This window comes from Molossus molossus, unplaced genomic scaffold (genome assembly GCF_014108415.1).
Source record: "Molossus molossus isolate mMolMol1 unplaced genomic scaffold, mMolMol1.p scaffold_m16_p_2, whole genome shotgun sequence".
Classification (NCBI taxonomy): domain Eukaryota; kingdom Metazoa; phylum Chordata; class Mammalia; order Chiroptera; family Molossidae; genus Molossus; species Molossus molossus.
The window spans coordinates 94,156,639-94,175,228 of NW_023425355.1; the positions used below are offsets into that span (position 1 = coordinate 94,156,639).

General features: G+C 37.1%; 1 protein-coding gene across 1 annotated transcript in view; it reads right to left on the reverse strand.

Annotated features, from left to right (window-relative positions):
- F8 (coagulation factor VIII) overlaps positions 1 to 18,590 on the reverse strand; it is a 272,819-nt gene that overhangs the window by 164,978 nt on the left and 89,251 nt on the right. Inside the window, exons 5-6 of the mRNA XM_036270458.1 lie at positions 15,781 to 15,849; positions 7,652 to 7,768 (exon numbers count right to left, since the gene is read on the reverse strand). Coding sequence (XP_036126351.1) covers positions 7,652 to 7,768; positions 15,781 to 15,849 — 186 coding nt within the window. The remainder of the gene's footprint in view (positions 1 to 7,651; positions 7,769 to 15,780; positions 15,850 to 18,590) is intronic.

The following is an 18,590-nucleotide window of genomic DNA, read 5'->3' on the forward strand; positions in this document are numbered from 1 at the left end:
AACTTACTCACTCCTCACAATAACTCTATGAATGTAGAAATTATTATCATTATCTTTCTCTTAGATGAGAAGAAACTCATGCCCAGAGAGGTTAATTAACTTGCTCAAATTTGAACCCAAGCAGTATGTTTAGAAATCACACAGTTAGCTACTAGGGCATAGCTGTTTTATATTTTGGATCCTGAAGCTTTCAACTTTATCTATTTTTTTAAAAAAATTTATTATGTGTGTGTTTCTTCAAATTGAAATTGTACTTACGGACAATTTTGTGTCTGACTCTTTTTAATTTTGTATTTATTAATTAGTTTTTGTTACAAATGTTTCTCATTTTTCCCCCTATTGACACCCTTCTCCCCTTACTCTCCACCCCATCCCCAGCTTTGTTGTCTATGTTCATTGGTCATGCATACATGCATGTAAGTTCTGTGATTTATCTCTTCCCCCAATTACCCTGCCCTGAGGCTTGGCAGTTTGTACCCCACCTCCATGTGTCTGGGTTAATTTTATTCAGCAGTTTGTTTAGTTCATTATATTCCACAAATAAGTGAGATCATGTTATATTTGTCTTTCTCTGCTTAGCTTGTTTTGCTTAGCATAATACTCTGCAGGTCCTTCCATGCCATCTCTCAAAGGATAAGAGATCTTTCTTTCCTACAGCCGCATAGTATTCCATTGTGTACATGTACCACACTTTTTTTTTAAATTAATTATTGTTACATATGTTTCTCCTTTTTCCCCCACTGATTCCCCCTTCCCCCTCCCTCCCTGCCCTTTCCCCAGTTTGTTGTCCATGTCCACTGTTCATGCATACATGCATATAAGTTCTGTGGTTTATCTCTCCCCCACCACCCGCCTCTTTAGGGGATTGTCAGTGTTTACCCCCACTTCCACGTCTCTGGGAATACCCCATTCCTCAGACTGTTATGTTCATTATATTCCACAAATAAGTGAGATCATATGAAACTTGTTTTTCTCTGTTTGGATTGTTTCACTTAGGATGATACTTTCCAGGTCTCTCCATGTAGTCTCAAATGATAACAGATCTTTCTTTCTTACAGCTGCGTAGTACTCCATTGTGAATATGTACCACAGCTTTTTGATCCATTCGTCTACTGATGGACACTTGGGCTGTTTCCAGATCTTAGCTATTGTAAATAGTGCTGCTACAAACATTGGGGTACATATATTCTTTCTGATTAGTGTTTCAGGCTTCTTAGGGTATATTCCTAGAAGTGGGATCACTGGGTCAAATGGCAGTTAAATTTTTAATTTTTTGAGGTAATACCATATTGTTTTCCATAGTGCCTACACCAGTCTGAATTCCCACCAGCAGTGCACTAGAGTCCCCTTTTCTCCACACCGTCGCCAACACTTGTTGTTTGATGATTTGTTGATGGCGGCCATTCTGACAGGTGTGAGGTGATACCTCATTGTTGTTTTAATTTGCATCTCTCTGATGATTAGTGATGATGAGCATTTCCTCATATGTTTCTTAGCCATTTGTATGTCCTGTTTGGAGAGGTGTCTGTTTAGTTCCTCTGTCCAGTTTTTAATTGGATTCTTTGTCTTCCTTTTGTGGAGTTATATGAGCACTCTATATGTTTTGGAAATTAACCCCTTATCTGATATATCATTGGCAATTATGCTCTCCTGTACAGTGGGTAGCCTTTCCGTTTAGATGATTGTATATTTTTCTGTGCAGAAGCTTTTGAGTTTTATGTAGTCCCATGTGTTCATTTTCTCCTTTGTTTCTATTGCCTTAGGTGATGTGTCAGTAAAAATTCTGCTGCGTATGATGTCTGAAATTTTGTTGCCTACAGTCTCTTCTAGGATTTTTATGGATTTATGAGTTACATTTAAGTCTTTTATCCATTTTGAGTTTATTCTCATGTAGGGTGTAAGTTGATGGTCTAGTTTCATTTTTCTGCAAGTAGCTGTCCAATTTTCTCAGCACCATTTATTAAAGAGGCTGGCCTTACTCCACTGTTTTCTCTTGCCAACTTTGTCAAATGTTAATTGAGCATATTGCCTTGGGTCCATTTCTGGGTTCTCTGTTCTGTTCCACTGGTCTATATGCCTGTTCTTGTGCCAGTACCAGGCTGTTTTGAATACAGTGGCTTTGTAGTAAAACCTGAAATCTGGTAATGTGATCCCTCCAACTTTGTTCTTCCTTTTCAAGATTGCTGTGGCTATTCGAGGCCCTTTTTGGTTCCATGTGAACTTTTGAAATAATTGTTCTAATTCTGTGAAGTATGCCATTGGTATTTTGATGGGGATTGCGTTGAATCTATAGATTGCTTTGGGTAATATGGACATTTTAATGATGTTAATTCTCCCAATCCATGAACAGGGTATGTGCTTCCACTTTTTTATATCTTCCTCTATTTCTTTTTTCAATGACCTGTAGTTTTCTGCGAATAGGTCCTTTATTTCTTTGGTTAAGTTTATTCCTAGGTATCTCAATTTTTTTGCCACAATGGTAAATGGGATTGTTTTTTTAGTTTCTCTTTCTGTGAGTTCATCATTTGTGTATAAGAATGCTATCGACTACTTGATGTGAATTTTGTACCCTGCTACTTTTTCAAATTCATTTATTAAGTCAAGTAAATTTCTGATGGAGTCTTTGCAGTTTTCTACGTATAGTATCATGTCATCTGCAAATAATGACAGTTTCACTTCCTCCTTTCCAATTTGGATCCCTTTTATTTTTTCTTCCTGTCTGATTGCTGTGGCTAACACTTCCAGTACTATGTTAAATAAGAGTGGCGAAAGAGGGCATCCTTGTCCTGTTCCTGCTGTTAAGGGAAATGCTTTTAGTTTCTGCCCATTGAGTATTATGTTGAGTGTAGGTCTTTTATATATGGCCTTTATTATGTCGAGATATGATCCCTGTATTCCCAGATTGCTGAGCGTTTTTATCATAAATGGATTTTGTCAAATGCTTTTTCAGCATCTATTGATGTGCTCATGTAGTTTTTATTCTTCAATTTGTATATACAGTGTATCACATTTAGTGATTCGTGAATATTGTACCAGCCTTGCATCCCTAGAATGAATCTCACTTGGTCATGGTGAGTAATTTTTTTGATGTATTACTGGATCCAATTTGCTAGTATTTTGTTCAGGATTTTGGCCTCTATGTTCATCAGGGATATTGGCCTGTAGTTTTCTTTCTCTGTAGTGTCTTTTTCTGTTTATGGAATGAAAATTATGCTGGCCTCATGAAATGAGTTTGGAAGTCTTTCTTCTTCTTGAATTTTTTGAAATAGTTTGAGGAGAATGGGTGTTAGTTCTTCTTTGAATGTTTGGTCAAACTCCCTCATGAAGCCATCTGGGCCTGTGCTTTTGTTTGCCGGGAGAGCCTTGATTACCTCTTCAATTTCCTTAGTTGTTATTGGTCTGTTCAAGTTTTCTATCTCTTCCTGGTCCAGTTTTGGGAGACTGTGTGTTTCTAGAAATTTGTCCATTTAGCTTACATTGTAGAATTTGTTGCCATAATTTTTCATAGTAGCTGTTAATGATCTTTTGTATTTCTGTGGTGTCGGTTGTTTCTTCTCCACTCTCATTTCTGATTTTGTGTATTTGGGTTCTCTCTCTTTGTTTCTTGGTGAGTCTAGCTAAGGTTCCATCAATCTTGTTTATCTTTTCATAAAACCAGCTCTTTGTTTCATTGTACCTTTGAATTGTTTTTTGTGGTGTTTTTTGTTTGTTTGTTTGTTTTTTTGTCTCTATGTCATTTTTTCTGCTCTGATCTATACTATTTCCTTCCTTCTACTTGATCTGGGTTTTTTGTTTTGTTTTGTTTTGTTTGCTTTCTAATTCTTTAAGTAGTGAGGTTAGACAGTCAATTAGAAATTTTTCTTGTTTCTTGATGTAGGCCTGTAGTGCTATGAACTTCCCTCTCAGAACTGCTTTTGCTGCATCCCATAGATTTTGAGTTGTTGTGTGTTCATTTTCATTTGTTTTCAGGAAGTTTTTAATTTCTTCCTTGATTTCCTCGGTAACCCATTCATTGTTTAATAACATGCTATTTAGCCTACATGTGTCCAATTGTCTTTGCATGTTCTTGTTGCAATTGATTTCTAGTTTCATGCCATTGTGATCTGAGAAGATGCTTGATATGATTTCAATCTTCTTGAACTTGTAGAGATTTAGTTTGTGTCCTATCATGTGGTATATCTTTGAGGATGTCCCATGTGCACTTGAAAAAAATGTGAATTCTGCAGTTTTGGGGTGTAGTTCTCTGTACATATCTATTAAATCCATTTGGTTTGGTGCTTCATTTAGAGTCTCCGTTTCCTTGTTAATTTTTTGTCTAGAAGATCTATCCAGTGATGTCAACCAGGTGTTGAATTCCCCTGCTATGATTGTATTACTGTCGATTTCTCCTTGGAAGTCCTCTAGAAGATTTTTAATATATTTTGATGCTCCTATATTGGGTGCATATATGTTTATCAAGGTTATATCTTCCTGTTGGATAGATCCTTTCAATATTATGTAGTGGCCTTCTTTGTCTCTAGTTATGGCCTTCATTTTGAAATCTCTTTTATCAGATATGAGTATTGCTACCCCTGCTTTGTTTTTTTTTTTTTTTACTTTCCATTTGCTTGGAAGATTTTTTCCATCCCATCACTTACAACCTATGTGAGTCTTTTGTTGTGAGGTGGGTCTCTTGTAAACAACATATAGATGAGTCATGCTTTCTTATTCAATCAACTATTCTGTGTTTTTTTAGTGGAGCATTCAGTCCATTTGCATTTAAGGTTATTATTGATATGTACTGTTTGTTGCCATTTTTGTTTAGTGTGGTTCTATTTTTCTTCTTAGTTCTTCTACTAATTACAGTAGTCCTTTTAACATTTCTTGCAGTGCTGGTTTGGTGCTAATGTATTCCCTTACCCTTTTTTTTTTCTTTTTTTTTTTTCTAGGAAGCTCTTTATTTGACCTTCTATTTTGAATGGTAGCCTTGCTGGGTAGAGTAGTCTTGGATTCAGATCCTTGTTTTTCATGACCTTGATTACTTCATGCCATTCCCTTCTGGCCTGTAGTGTTTATGTGCGAAGTCAGCTGAGAGCCTTATGGGGTTTTCTTTGTAGGTAACCTGTTGCTTATCTCTTGCTGCATTTAGTATTATTTGTCTTTAATTTTTGGCATTTTAATTACTATGTGTCTTGGTGTGGGCCTGTTTGGGTTCTTCTTACTTGGGGCTCTCTGTGCTTCTTGAACTTGAATGCCTTGTTCCTTCACCAAATTAGGGACATTTTCTGTCACTATTTCTTCAAATATATTCTCTAACCCTTGCTCATTTTCTTCTACTTTGGGGACTCCTATGATGCGAATATTATTACATTTCCAGTTGTCCCACAGTTCTCTTAAGCTGTCTTCCTGTTTTTTAGTCGTCTTTTCTTTTGGTTTTCTGATTGGTTGATTTTTTCTACCCTGTATTCTAATTCACTGATCTGGTTCTCAGCTTCTTCTACTCTGCTTTTTAGATCTTCCAATGTGTTTTTCATTTCTCATATGTCATTTTTTATCTCTTCTTCGTGGCTTTTAATATCCAGTTGCTTTATTTTCAGCATCTCTATGTCCTTACTCATGCTGTTGAGCTTCCTCAAGATCATGGCTTTGAATTCTAGCTGTGTTTACTTGCCTAACTGCTCCACATTTATCTCATGTTCGATGGAGGTTTCTTGTTTTTTCATTTGGCTTCTGTTTCTTTGTTTCATCATTTTGGCTATCACAGTAGGCTTTGGAGCCTGTCAAGTTTTCCCTGTTGGTCTTGGTGTTCTGCTCTTTGTGGCTCCCTCTCCTGCTTTTAGATGAGCAAGGGAGGACCCACGTTAAACACCACTGTCAAGTCTTACTTTCCTGGTTAAAGTTGCAAGCCCAGGAAAAGTACTGTTATCCTCTACCTTTTTGCCTGGAGGGTGTCAGTCGAGGTTACTTTAAGAGTTTTGAGTTGTCAATTGATTGAAAAACTCCCTCAGGTTCTCAGCACAAGGGGATTTTCTGAGGTTGGGGCAGATGCTGGTTGTTAGTGAGTCTCAATTAGCATTTCAATGGCCCACAGTGTGGGGTTGAATCTCCGATGGAGTGGCCACTGCCTCTCCCCAGGGCCCTGGGAAGGAGTAAGATGATCACAGTCCTGCATGGCTGCAACTCAGAAAAAGCTCTGAGTGGCCTCCAAATCCGGAGTGTCCCCACACAGTTCCAGTCCACTCTGCCCTCCCTCTGCAAGAGCCCAAGTTGCGTAGCTGTGGCTTTTTTAGCCTCCATCCCAGCTCTGCGCTGTGGAGCCGCTTGGGAGTTTAACCTGAGGGCGCTGCTCCCAGCTAAGGCCGCTGCTCTCTGTGGGCTCCCAGCCTCCATCTCGCGCCTTTGCAATCCTACCAGGATCGAGCTAGTGTCCCTGGTTATATGGTCCTTGCAAGCTGCTTTCCTGTTACTTTTTCCCGTCGATTTGTCTGTGTTATAGTTGTAATTCCAGTTTGGTTCTGGGAGACGGTCTGTGTAGCTTTTGTTCACTTCACCGCCATTTTGGAATCTTCTGAGAGTGTCTTTATTCTTGCCTCCACCACTGATTTATAGTTTGTTTATGAATTTTAGGTTGAAAATGACTTTTACCTTAGAACTTTAAATATTTATTTCCTTTATTGATTTTAGAAAGACAGGAAGTGAGAGGGAGAGAGAGATAAAAACACCAATGAGAGAGAACATCGACTGGCCACCTCCTGCATGCCCCGCACCGAGGATCAGGCCCACAACTTGGGCATGTGTCCTGATCGGGAATCGAACCAGCAACCTCTTGGTGCATGGGTCGACACTCAACTGCTGAGTCACACTGGCCTTAAAACTTTAAAGGTATTCCTTCATTATATTGCCAGTTTAAGTCTCATGTTTTTATATGTGACATATTTTTTCCAGTAAAAGCTTAAATATCTTCTCTGTGTTCTCTGGAATTCCACAATCTTAATTTTGAGTTGGGATCTTTTTATTTATTCATCCTGTTGTAAAATTTTAATACAAAGACTCAAATCTTATCATTCTTAACATATTCCTTTAATTTTTAAAATATTTAAAAATATATTTTCAATTTTTTTTGTTTTACTTTCTGGGAGATTTTCTCTATCCTATCTACCTTCTATTGAGTTTATATTTAGACCATTATATTTCTAATTTATATGAGCAAATCCTTGTTTTGATTGTTTTTTTCATAGAATCCTTTTCTTACTTTATTGATGCAGAATCTTGTTGAATCCTTATAAAAGTACTAATTAGAACTTTTGACAAGTTCCCTTCTGTTCTAAGCGTTGCCTCTTTTTCTTCTAGGATTATTATTTTCTTTGTCTTTTGAATATCCCTTTCATGTTTTAGACTTTCTTTAAATATATGTTCATTTTTGATTGCCCACTGATATTCAAGCAAAAGGAAAGAGAAAGGTGTGAGCTCTGTTACATGGGCAGGCCTTCATTTTTAGGTAACTGGAAGAGGAATCAGCCACTATAGTTTAAGATACCTCCCCCTACCTCCAGAGGCCAGAATTCAGTGGGCTTTCCTCTGGGGTGCAGGGCTAGCTACAGAGAACTGGAGAAAAGAGCTCTTGTAGTGAATGCTGAAGACCCTGAGGATTCTTGAGCAAGTGTGTACATACCTGGCAGAGACCGGTTTACATATCCATTGATTGTGTGCATTTCAAGCCGGGGTCTAGCAGATGCAGGATCCATAGCTTGTGTAGAGGACCCATATGCTTCTGAATGCCAACTTTTACCTGATGAGAGAGAATGCAAATGCAGGGTCAGCTAAATGTTTGTCTCATGGCTGACCCTCCCTTTCTTCTTTATTCTCCCCCATGGGGCAAATACTGCTCACATCATAAGCATTTTTGTCAGCATAGTAGGAATGGATGACTTGCCATCAAAATAAGTAAGAGAGAGGGAGAAGACAATTGCCAAAAGGCAGGCATTTCCTGCTCAAACTGATTATCTCTCTCTATAAATTTGTCCATGACAGGGAAGGGATAATGGCAAATGATAACTAGGAGAAGGGAGAATGTCTGCACCATGAAAATTTCACTCTATTCATTAGCTTATTTTAAAAATAAGCAAATGAAAACCATCCTAGGAAAGGTTTGTCAGTCCCTGTCCCTGTCTTTGCCCTAATTGTTTCATCCAAGTCATAGAATGCAAGCCCAAGAACCTGAAAGCTTTCAAACATCTTCCATGAAATTAAGTAAAAGCAAAAGCATTTTAAATATCATTACTGGAAATTAGCTCCTGGAAAGTGCTCCTTTGTGTGAAAGACTGGCAGCCAATGCTGAAACTTTCTGAAGCACCTAGGCTTTGAGGGGAAATTCTCCTAAGTTTATTTATGTGTTCTCCATTAATCTGTTTATTCATCCAGACATATTTACTGAGCATTATTGAGTGCTAGGCACTGATAACAGAGAAGATATCCTCTGCTTTCAAGGTACTTACAGTTTAGCCTGAATAGACAGAGAGTTTGGTAATTATAATAGTGAAGAGTGATGTAAGAGATGAGAATAGGGTATTATGAGAGGACAGTGTAGAAGAAACTTCACTTTGCTTGTAGGGAAAGGGACATGAGGTCAAAAAAGATAAATACTAAATAAAGCAAGCAATGATGAGTTAGTATGATAAGGAAGAAATTCAAGGTGTTGTAGAAATATATAAAGACAAATAAATCCCTAGGCATAGGCCAGCTAGAAGTAGATTAAACTTACTTGGTGTGAAGATGGAAACAGGCTTTCCAGGTGGAGGAAACAACATAAGCAAAGGTCTGGATGAAAGAAAAAGTATGACATATTTGGGTGAAATATGAAACGTATTCAGTGTGGCTGGAGCCTGGACAGTGAGGCAAGAAGAGGAACACAATTCAGGCATCCTTATGATAGATAACACGTTTGTATTTTGCAGTGAGGTAAAATTGAAAGATTTTTTCTGCAATTTTTATTAATTTATTTTTGTTACAGATGTTTCTCCTTTTTCCCCCTAGACACCCTCCCCCAGCATTGTTGTCTATGTCCATTGGTTATGCATACATGCATATAAGTTCTTTGGTTTATATTATCCATCCCCCCCACCCCCTCCTCTGAGGTTTGTCAGTCTGAACACCACTCCTTTCTATGTCTCTGGGTCTATTTTGTTCATAAGTTTATTTTGTTCATTATATTCCACAAATAAGTGAGATCATGTGGTATTTGTCTTTCTCTGATTGGCTTATTTCGCTTAGCATAATACAATTACGGTCTCTCCATGGTGTCTCAAGGAAAAGATATCTCTCTTTCTTACAGCCACAGAGTAACCTGTTGTGTACAAGTACCACAGCTTTTTCATCCACTCATCTATTGATGGACACTTGGGCTGTTTGCAGATTTTAGCGACTGTAAATAGTGCTGCTATGAGCATTGGGGTACATATATTCTTTCTGATTGTTGTTTCAGGCTTCTTAGGATATATTCATAGAAGTGGGATTGCTGGGTCAAATGGCAATTCAATATTTAATTTTTTGAAAAAGCACCATATTGTTTTCCATAATGGCTGCACCAATCTGAATTCCCACCAGCAGTGTACTAGAGTGCCCTTTCCTCCACACCCTTGCCAGAACTTGTTCTTTGATGATTTGTTGATGGCAGCCATTCTGACAGGTGTGCTGTGATACCTCACTGTTGTTTTAATTTGCATCTCTCTGATGATTAGTGATGTAGAGCATTTTTTCATATGTCTCTTGGCCACTTGTATGTCTTGTTTAGAGAACTGTCTCCTCTGCCTGTTTTTTAAATTGGGTTCTTTCCCCCCGCCACACCAGAACTTATATGCATGTATGCATGAATAATGGACATGGACAACAAAGCAGGGGACAGGGCAGGGAGGGAGGGGGATGGGGAAATCAGTGGGGGGAAAAGAAGAAACATCTGTAACAAAAATAAATTAATTAATTAATAAAAAATTATAAATTGGGTTCTTTGTCTTCTTTTTGGTAAATTGTATGAGTATTCTATATATTTTGGAAACTAACCCCTTATCTAATACACCATTGGCAACTATACCCTCCCATATAGTGGGTTCCCGTTCCATTTTGATGGTTGTTTCTTTTGCTGTGCAGAAGCTTTCTAATTTGATATAGTCCCATATATTAATTGTTTCCTTTGTTTCTCTTGCCTTAGGCGTTGTATCAGTGAAAATTCTGATGTGTGTGATGTCTGAAATTGTTGCCTACATTTTCTTCTAGGATTTTTATGGATACACAAGTCACATTTAAGTCTTTTATCAATTTTGAATTTAATCTTGTGCATGGTGTAAGTTGGTGGTCCAACTTCATTTTTTGCATGTAGCTGTCCAGTTTTCCTAACACTGTTTATTAAAGAGGCTGTCTTTACTCCATTGCATGCTCTTGCCAACTTTGTCCAATATTAATTGAACATACTGGGTCAGTTTCTGGGTTGTCTGTTCTATTACATTGATCCATATGTCTGGCCTTTGCCAGTACCAGGCTGTTTTGCTTATAATGGCTTTGAAGTATGACTTAAAATCTGGAATTGTGATCCCTCTCACTTTGCTCTTCTTTTTCAAGATTGCTGTGGCTATTCGAAGTCTTTTTTTGGTTCCATATAAACTTTTGGAACATTTGGTCTAGTTTCATGAAATACGTTGTTGGTATTTTAATGGGGATTGCATTGAATCTATAGATTGCTTTGGGAAGTATGGACATTTTAATGATGTTAATTCTTCCAATTCATGAACAAGGTATGTGCTTCCACTTTTTTATATCTTCCTCTATTTCTTTTTTCAATGACCTGTAGTTTTCTGCAAATAGGTCCTTTATTTCTTTGGTTAAGTTTAATACTAGGTATCTTAAATTTTGCCACAATGGTAAATGGGGTTGTTTCTTTAATTTCTCTTTCTGTGACTTCATTATTTGTGTATAAGAATGCCATCGATTTCTTGATGTTAATTTTGTGTCCTGCTGTTTGCCAAATTTGTTCATTACATCTAGTAAATTATTGATGGAGTCTTTAGGGTTTTCTATGTACAATATCATGTCATTTGGAAATAATGACAGTTTCACTTCCTACTTTCCAATTTGGATCCCTTTTATTTTTCCATCATGTCTAATTGCTGTCACTAAGACTTAGTACTACGTTAAATAAGAGTGGTGAAAGTGGGCATCCCTGTCCTGTTCCTGTTCTTAAGGGAAATGCTTTTAGTTTTTGCCCATTGAGTGTGAGGTTGGCTGTAAGTTTTTCATATACGGCCTTTATTATGTTGATATATGTTCCCTCTATTCCCACATTGTTAAATGTTTTTATCAGAAACGGGTGCTGGATTTTGTCAAATGCTTTTTCAGCATCTATTGATATGGTCATATGGTTTTTATCTTTCATTTTGTTTATGTGGTGTGTCACATTTATTGATTTGCAAATATTGTACCAGCCTTGCATCCCTGAGATGAATCCCACTTGGTCATGGTAAATAATTTTTTTCATGTATTGCTCGATCAGATTTGATAGTATTTTGTTCAAGATTTTGACATCTATGTTCGTCAGAAATATTGGCCTGTGGTTTTCTTTCTTTGTAGTGTCTTTATCTTGTTTTGGAATTAGAATTATGCTGGCCTCATAAAATGAGTTTGGAAGTCTTCCTTCTTCTTGAATTTTTTGAAATAATTTGAGGAAAATTGGTATTAGTTCTTCTTTGAATGTTCAGTAAAACTCCCCCGTGAAACCATCCGGGCCTTGGCTTTTGTTTTCTGGGAGAGTCTTGATTACCTCTTCAATTTCCTGAGTTGTTATTGGTCTGTTCAAGTTTTCTATCTCTTCCCGGTTCAGTTTTGGGAGACTATGTGTTTCTAGAAATTTGTCCATTTCACTTAGATTGTCAAATTTGTTGCCATACAATGAATTGTTCATAGCAGTTGTTAATGATCCTTTGTATTTCTGTGGTGTCAGTTGTTACTTCTCCTCTTTCATTTCTGATTTTGTGTATTTGGGTTCTCTCTCTTTGTTTCTTGGTGAGTCTAGGTAAAGGTCCATCAATCTAATGTATCTTTTTTTTAAAAAAGCTCTTTGTTTCATTGATTATTTGAATTGTATTTTTGGTCTCTATGTCATTTATTTCTGATCTGATCTTTAATATTTCCTTGTTTCTACTTGCTCTGGGATTTTCTTTTTGTTTGCTTTCTAGTCCTTTAAGTTGGGAGGCTAGAGAGTGTTTTAGAAATTTTTCTTGTTTCTTGAGGTAGGCTTGTAGTGCTATCAACTTCCTTCTTAGAACTGCCTTTGCTCATTTCATAGATTTTGAGTTGTTGTGTGTTCATTTTCATTGGTTTAACGGAAGTTTCTAATTTCTTCCTCGATCTCCTCCATAACCCATTCATTGTTTAATAACATGCTACTTGGCCTCCTTGTGTTCAAATGTCTTTGTATGCTCTTGTTGCAATTGATTTCTAGTTTCATGCCATTGTGATCTGAGAAGATGCTTGATATGATTTCAATCTTCTTGAACTTTTAGAGACTTAGTTTGTGTTCTATCAAGTGGTCTATCTTTGAGAATGTCCCATGTGCACTTGAGAAGAATGTGAATTTTGTAGTTTTGGGGTATAATTCTCTATAGATATCTGTTAATTCCATTTAGTCTTCTGCTTCATTTAGAATCTCTGTTTCCTCACTGATTTTTTGTCTAGAGTATCTATCCAGTGATGTCAGCAGAGTGTTGAAGTCCCCTGCTATGATGGTATTGCTGTTGATTTCTCCTTTGAAGTTCTCCAGAAGATTTTTAATATATGTTGGTGCTCCCATATTGGGTGCATATATGTTTACCAGGGTTATATCTTCCTGTTTAATAGATCCTTTCAATATTATGTAGTGGCCTTCTTTGTCTCTAGATATGGTGTTCATTTTGAAATCTATTTTATCAGATATGAGTATTGCTACCCCAGCTTTTTTTTTTTTTTTCCTTTCCATTTGCTTGGAAATTTTTTTCCATCCCTTCACTTTCAACCTATGTGAGTCTTTTGTTGTGAGGTAGGTCTCTTGTAAACTACATATATATGAGTTATGCTTTCTTATCTAATTAGCTACTCTGTGTCTATTTATCGGAACATTCAATCCATTTACATTTAAGGTGATTATTGATATGTACTTATTTATTGCCATTTTTGTTTAGTGTGGTTGTATTTTTCTTCCTATTTCTTCTAGTAATTATAGCAGTCCTTTTAACATTTCTTGCAGTGCTGGTTTGGGGCTAATGTATTCCCTTAGCCTTTTTGTGTCTGAGAAGTTCTTTATTTGACCTTCTATTTTGAATGATAGTCTTGCTGGGTAGAGTAGTCTTGGATACAGATCCTTGTTTTTCATAAACTTGATTACTTCATGCCATTCTCTTCTGGCCTATAGTGTTTCTGTGGAGAAGTCAGCTGATAGCCGTATGGGGGTTTCTTTGTAGGTAACCTGTTGCTTATCTCTTGCTGCTTTTAGGATTCTTTCTTTGTCTTTAATTTTTGGCATTTTAATTTTTATGTGGCTTGGTGTGAGCCTGTTTGGGTTCTTTTTACTTGGGTCTCTCTGTGCTTCTTGTACCTAAACACCTTCTTCCTTCACCAAATTAGGGAAGTTTTCTGTCACTATTTCTTCAAATATATTCTCTAACCCTTGCTTATTTTCTCTTATTCTGGAACTGCTATGATGTGGATGTTGTTACATTTCATTTTGTCCTATAGTTCTCTTAAGCTGTCTTTCTGTTTTTTGTGTTGTTTATTTTTTTAATTGTTATTTTCTTTTTGGTTTTCTGATTAGGTGATTTGTTCTGTCCTGTTTTCTAATACCCTGATCCAGTCCTCTGCTTTCTCTTCTCTGCTGGTGATTTCTTCCAATGTGTTTCTTATTTCTGCTATGTCATTCTTCATTTCCAATTGGTTGGTTTTTTATGTTTCTGCATCTTTACTCATGCTGTTGGGCTCTTTACTCATGCTTTTGAGTTTCCTCATTATCATCACTCTGAACTCTACTTCTGATAACTTGCTTTACTGTATTTCATTTATCTCTTCTCTGGTAGAGTTCTATTGTTCTTTTATTTGGGATTTGTTTTCCTGTTTCACAATAAAATTGAAGGATTTTAAAGACTGGAGTGGCAATATTAGTTTGGCACTTCAGTAAGTTCCCTCTGGCTATAACAATGGAGTGTCAGGGCCCCCCAAAAGACAGAAAGACCAGTCAGGAAAAAGATGACAGGGGCCTCAATTCAGAAGATGGCAGTGTAGGACGATAAAAAAGGAGGGAAGATGATCATTTTGTTGGTGGTTTTTATATAATGATTGGGAGGTGGAAGAGGAAGAAGTACTAACACTATTGAGGACCTATCCTGTGCCACATAGTGTTTTAAGTTACTTAATTGTCATCACTCACAACTATTTTCTGAAGAACGTACTATTGACACTTGAACAATACAGGTTTTTAACTACGCAGATCCACTTATACATGGATATTTTTCAATAATATATAATTTGTCTTCAGTACCTGCAGTTTCACCTCCTCTGATTCAACCAACCACTGGTTGAAAATGGTATTTTCAACCCACAGTTGGAAATCCTCAGATGTGGAGGGCCAACTGTATGCATTTCTATGCCATTTTATATAAGGGTCGTGAGCATCCACAGATTTTGGTATCTGAGGGGGGCTCCTGGATCCATTCCCCTATGGATACCACGGGATCACTATGGTTCAGTTTTGGGGCAGTCAAAATTATACATGGATTTTCGACAGCACAGTGGGTCAGTTAATCTCTATGTTGGTTGAGAGTCAACTGTACTATTATTTGAATGTTAAATTTGAGGAAACTGAACACAGGGAGTTTACATAACTTGCCAAAGTTACTTAAAAGTTAAGAAATGAAGAGAAGAGAAGGTATAGTTATTAAAGCAGAGAGTAGAATGGTGGTTGTCAGGAGCTGGGGGAGTGGGGGAAATGGGGAGATATTAGTCAAAGGGTATAAACTTTCAGTTTTTTTATTGATTTTAGAGAGAGAGGGAGGGAGAGGGAGACAGATAGAAACATCAATGAGAGAGAATATTGACTGGCTACCTCTTGCATGTGCACCACTGGAGATCAGGCCCACAACCTGGGCATGTGTCCTGACTGGGAATCGAACTGGCGACCTCTTGGTGCATGGGTCTGACACAACCACTGAACCACACCAGCTGGACTAAACTTTCAGTTTTAAAATGAATAAGTTATGGAGCTATAAGGCATAGGCATGATAACTATAGTTACAAAGAGTGTGTTGAACACTGGGAATATGCTGAGAAAGTAGATTTCAGGTACACTTGTCACACACAAATGGTAACTGTGAGAAGATGGATGTTAATTAGCTTGACTGTAGTAACTATTTAACTATGTATATGAATATGAAATTATCAGGTTGTATACCTTAAATATATACTATATAGAACTTTTATTGAAATTTTATTAAGTTAAACAAAAAGTTCTTGTTGGTGGATTTAATGAGGGGGATGAGACTAACCTGTTACCCAGCTCCTGCATTTTCTTACCTCGTAGCTGTGAATGAAACCAAGGGTGCATTCGAGGACAGAGGGTAGGGTGAAATTCATTGTCATTTTCATCTCCTTCATTCCTTAACAGTAATGTAGTTTATTATCTTACTATAATCACTTTCTCTGGACAATAGCAGCCTTCATCTCAAATACCAGAATAAATAAATATATTTGCTTTCTTTCAGGAACCCAAAATTTAGATTGCAGCTCACTAACCTTCATCAAATACAGCAAAAAGTAGTACAAAATCATGCATTGTCTCTGTCCGTTCTTTGGCCAGACTCCCTGCAAAAGAAGTGAGAATATTTATTGTCTATTGAAAATCCTTTCATAGCAACTTGACACTAGGAGGAGACATTACTTCATCAACAGCTTGAAAGTAAACACAAATGTAGCCCTTTGTCTCTTGTTAACTTGACTATAACATCTTTTCTTCAGTGTCAGGTCTCCTATATCAGTGCTTCAAAAACTATTTGGGGTAAAGAACTTTTATTTCAAATTTGTTGCAGACCACTACATTTGTAAATACAATAAAGATGAATTATTAAAAATGAAATTAAAAAGACATACAAAATACAAGCCCATGTAATCATATTTTGTACAGTACATATGTATGTGTTCAGAGTAAATATAAAAGAGAAAAAGAAAAATTACAAAAACCATACTCACTGTTCATGGAAAATGTGCATATGAGCAATTAACAGAATTTCTATTATGTTTTAACATTTTTTACTTCAGTTGTAAATGAACAAAAAGTTATAAGCTAAATAACCACTATCCATATTAAACACCTATAGTCACATTTTAAATGAACATAATGAACATCCATTTTAAAGATGTTAATATTAAAAATGAGCTTGCTGCCTTGTCAGTGTGGCTCAGTGGATTGAACATAGTCCCATGGACTGCGAGATCCTGGTTCAATTTCTGGTCAGGGCACATGCCTGAATTGCAGGGTCAATCCCCAGTACGCATGCAGGAGACAGCCGATTGATGTTTCTTTCTCACATTGATGATTCTATCTCTCTCTAAAGAAAATCAATTATATATGTTTCTCTCTCTTACCGATGTTTCTATTTTTCTCTAAAGAAAATCATATATATATATATATATATATATATATATATATATATACATATATGTATATATAATGAGCTTGCTTTGTGCTTTAATAGTTGAATTTGTTGGTTGTCTTTCTTAGCATTGTATTTCTTCATTTTACTGGAAAGTTTTCTTTAAAGGCTTATTTTAAGTAGGTAGGTTTTTGCTTATGATATTATCCTTTTGTCTCTCTTATACTCTTGATGCTTAGAGAGTAAAAGTAAGATTGGCAAAGCAACTCACTCCTACAAATTTTTTTTTATCCTCACCGGAGGACATTTTCCCATTTTTTTGTTCAGATAGAGTGGGAGGGAGAGGACGAGAGAGAGAGAAACATCGATGTGAAGGGACACATCGAGTGACTGCCACCCGCACAACCCAACCAGGGCTGGGGACAAACTGCAACCAAGGTACATGCCCTTAGCAGGAACCAGGAATTGAACCTGGGTCTCGTGGGACCACAGGCTGATGCTTAACCGCTGAGCCAAACTGGCCAGGGCACTCCTACAAATTTAAAATATAGGCAAAGCTGTCTGAAAACATTTTAATTCCTATTTTAGTTTTTAAATGATCAAATAGTGAAAATGACTTTTACTTTTCTTGACTAAGTCTATGGGTTTCAGCACAGGTATAGATTCATGAAACCATTACCATCAGGGTACAGAACAGTTCCAACATCCCCCCAGACTCCTTCCTTCTATGTGTGTGTTTGTGTGCATGTGTGTGTATAAATACATATATATATATATATACACACACACATATATATATATAGTCATATATATGTATAGTCATGCACTTGGCAACCACTGATCTGTTCTCCATCACTACAGAGCTGCATTTTTGAGAATGTCATATAAATGGAACCATACAATATATAACCATTCAAGACTGTGTTTTTCACTCAGTATAATACCTTTGAGATTAATCCATTTTATTGCATGTATCACTACTATATTGTTTTATTGCTGAGTAGTAGTTCGTGGTATGAATGTACCATAGTTTGATTAATCTTTCATTTATTAAAGGACATTTAGGTTGTTTCCATTTCTTGGCTATTACAAATAAAGTTGGCATGAACATTCATGTACAGATTTTGTGTGGATGTTAAGCTTTCAGTTCTCAGGAATGAAAATAAAGCTTATATTTAACTTTATAAGACAATGCCTACAATTCTGACACCAATTTCAGGGTGTGTGTGTTTTTCCCCAACACCAAGCAATTCTGAGACACCAACTGGATGTCCTACAATTTAACTTAAATCTGGCCCTATCTTCTTGGAGTTAGCATCAGATCCCAAAGGTTAAGCACTCAGTCCTACAACACTACCTTCCCCACCACTTCAGATGTCAATTGCAAGTCCAGGTGGCCACCTGTGCTTCTGACCAACTGGTGGCTATAGATCAGAGGTTCCAATGACTCCTTCCTTGGTTTCCATTGACTTGCTAGATTGGCTCACAGAACTCAGAGACACATGTTAGTTACTCGATTACCAGTTTGTTATAAAACGGTATAACAGAAATAGCCAGATAGAAGGGATGCATAGGGCAAGATATGGGGAAAGAGTGCTTCTATGCCCTAATTAAGTATACCACTCTCAGAGCATCTTTGGGTGTTCACCAACCAGGAAGCTCCCCAACTCTGTTCTTTTGGGTTTTTGTGGATGCTTCATTACATAGGCATAATTGATTAAGTCACTGGCCATTGGCAATTGGACTCAAACTTCAGCCTCTCCCCTCTTGGAGATCAGGCCAGTGGGAGTGAAGGTTTTATCTCTCTAATCACATGGTTGGCTCCACTGGCAACCAACCTCCAACCTTAAGTGCTTTCCAAAATTACTTCATTATCACAACAAAGGACACATTTATAGCTGCATCACAGGACATTCCAAGTGTTTTAGGAGCTCTGCCAGAAATGGGATGAAG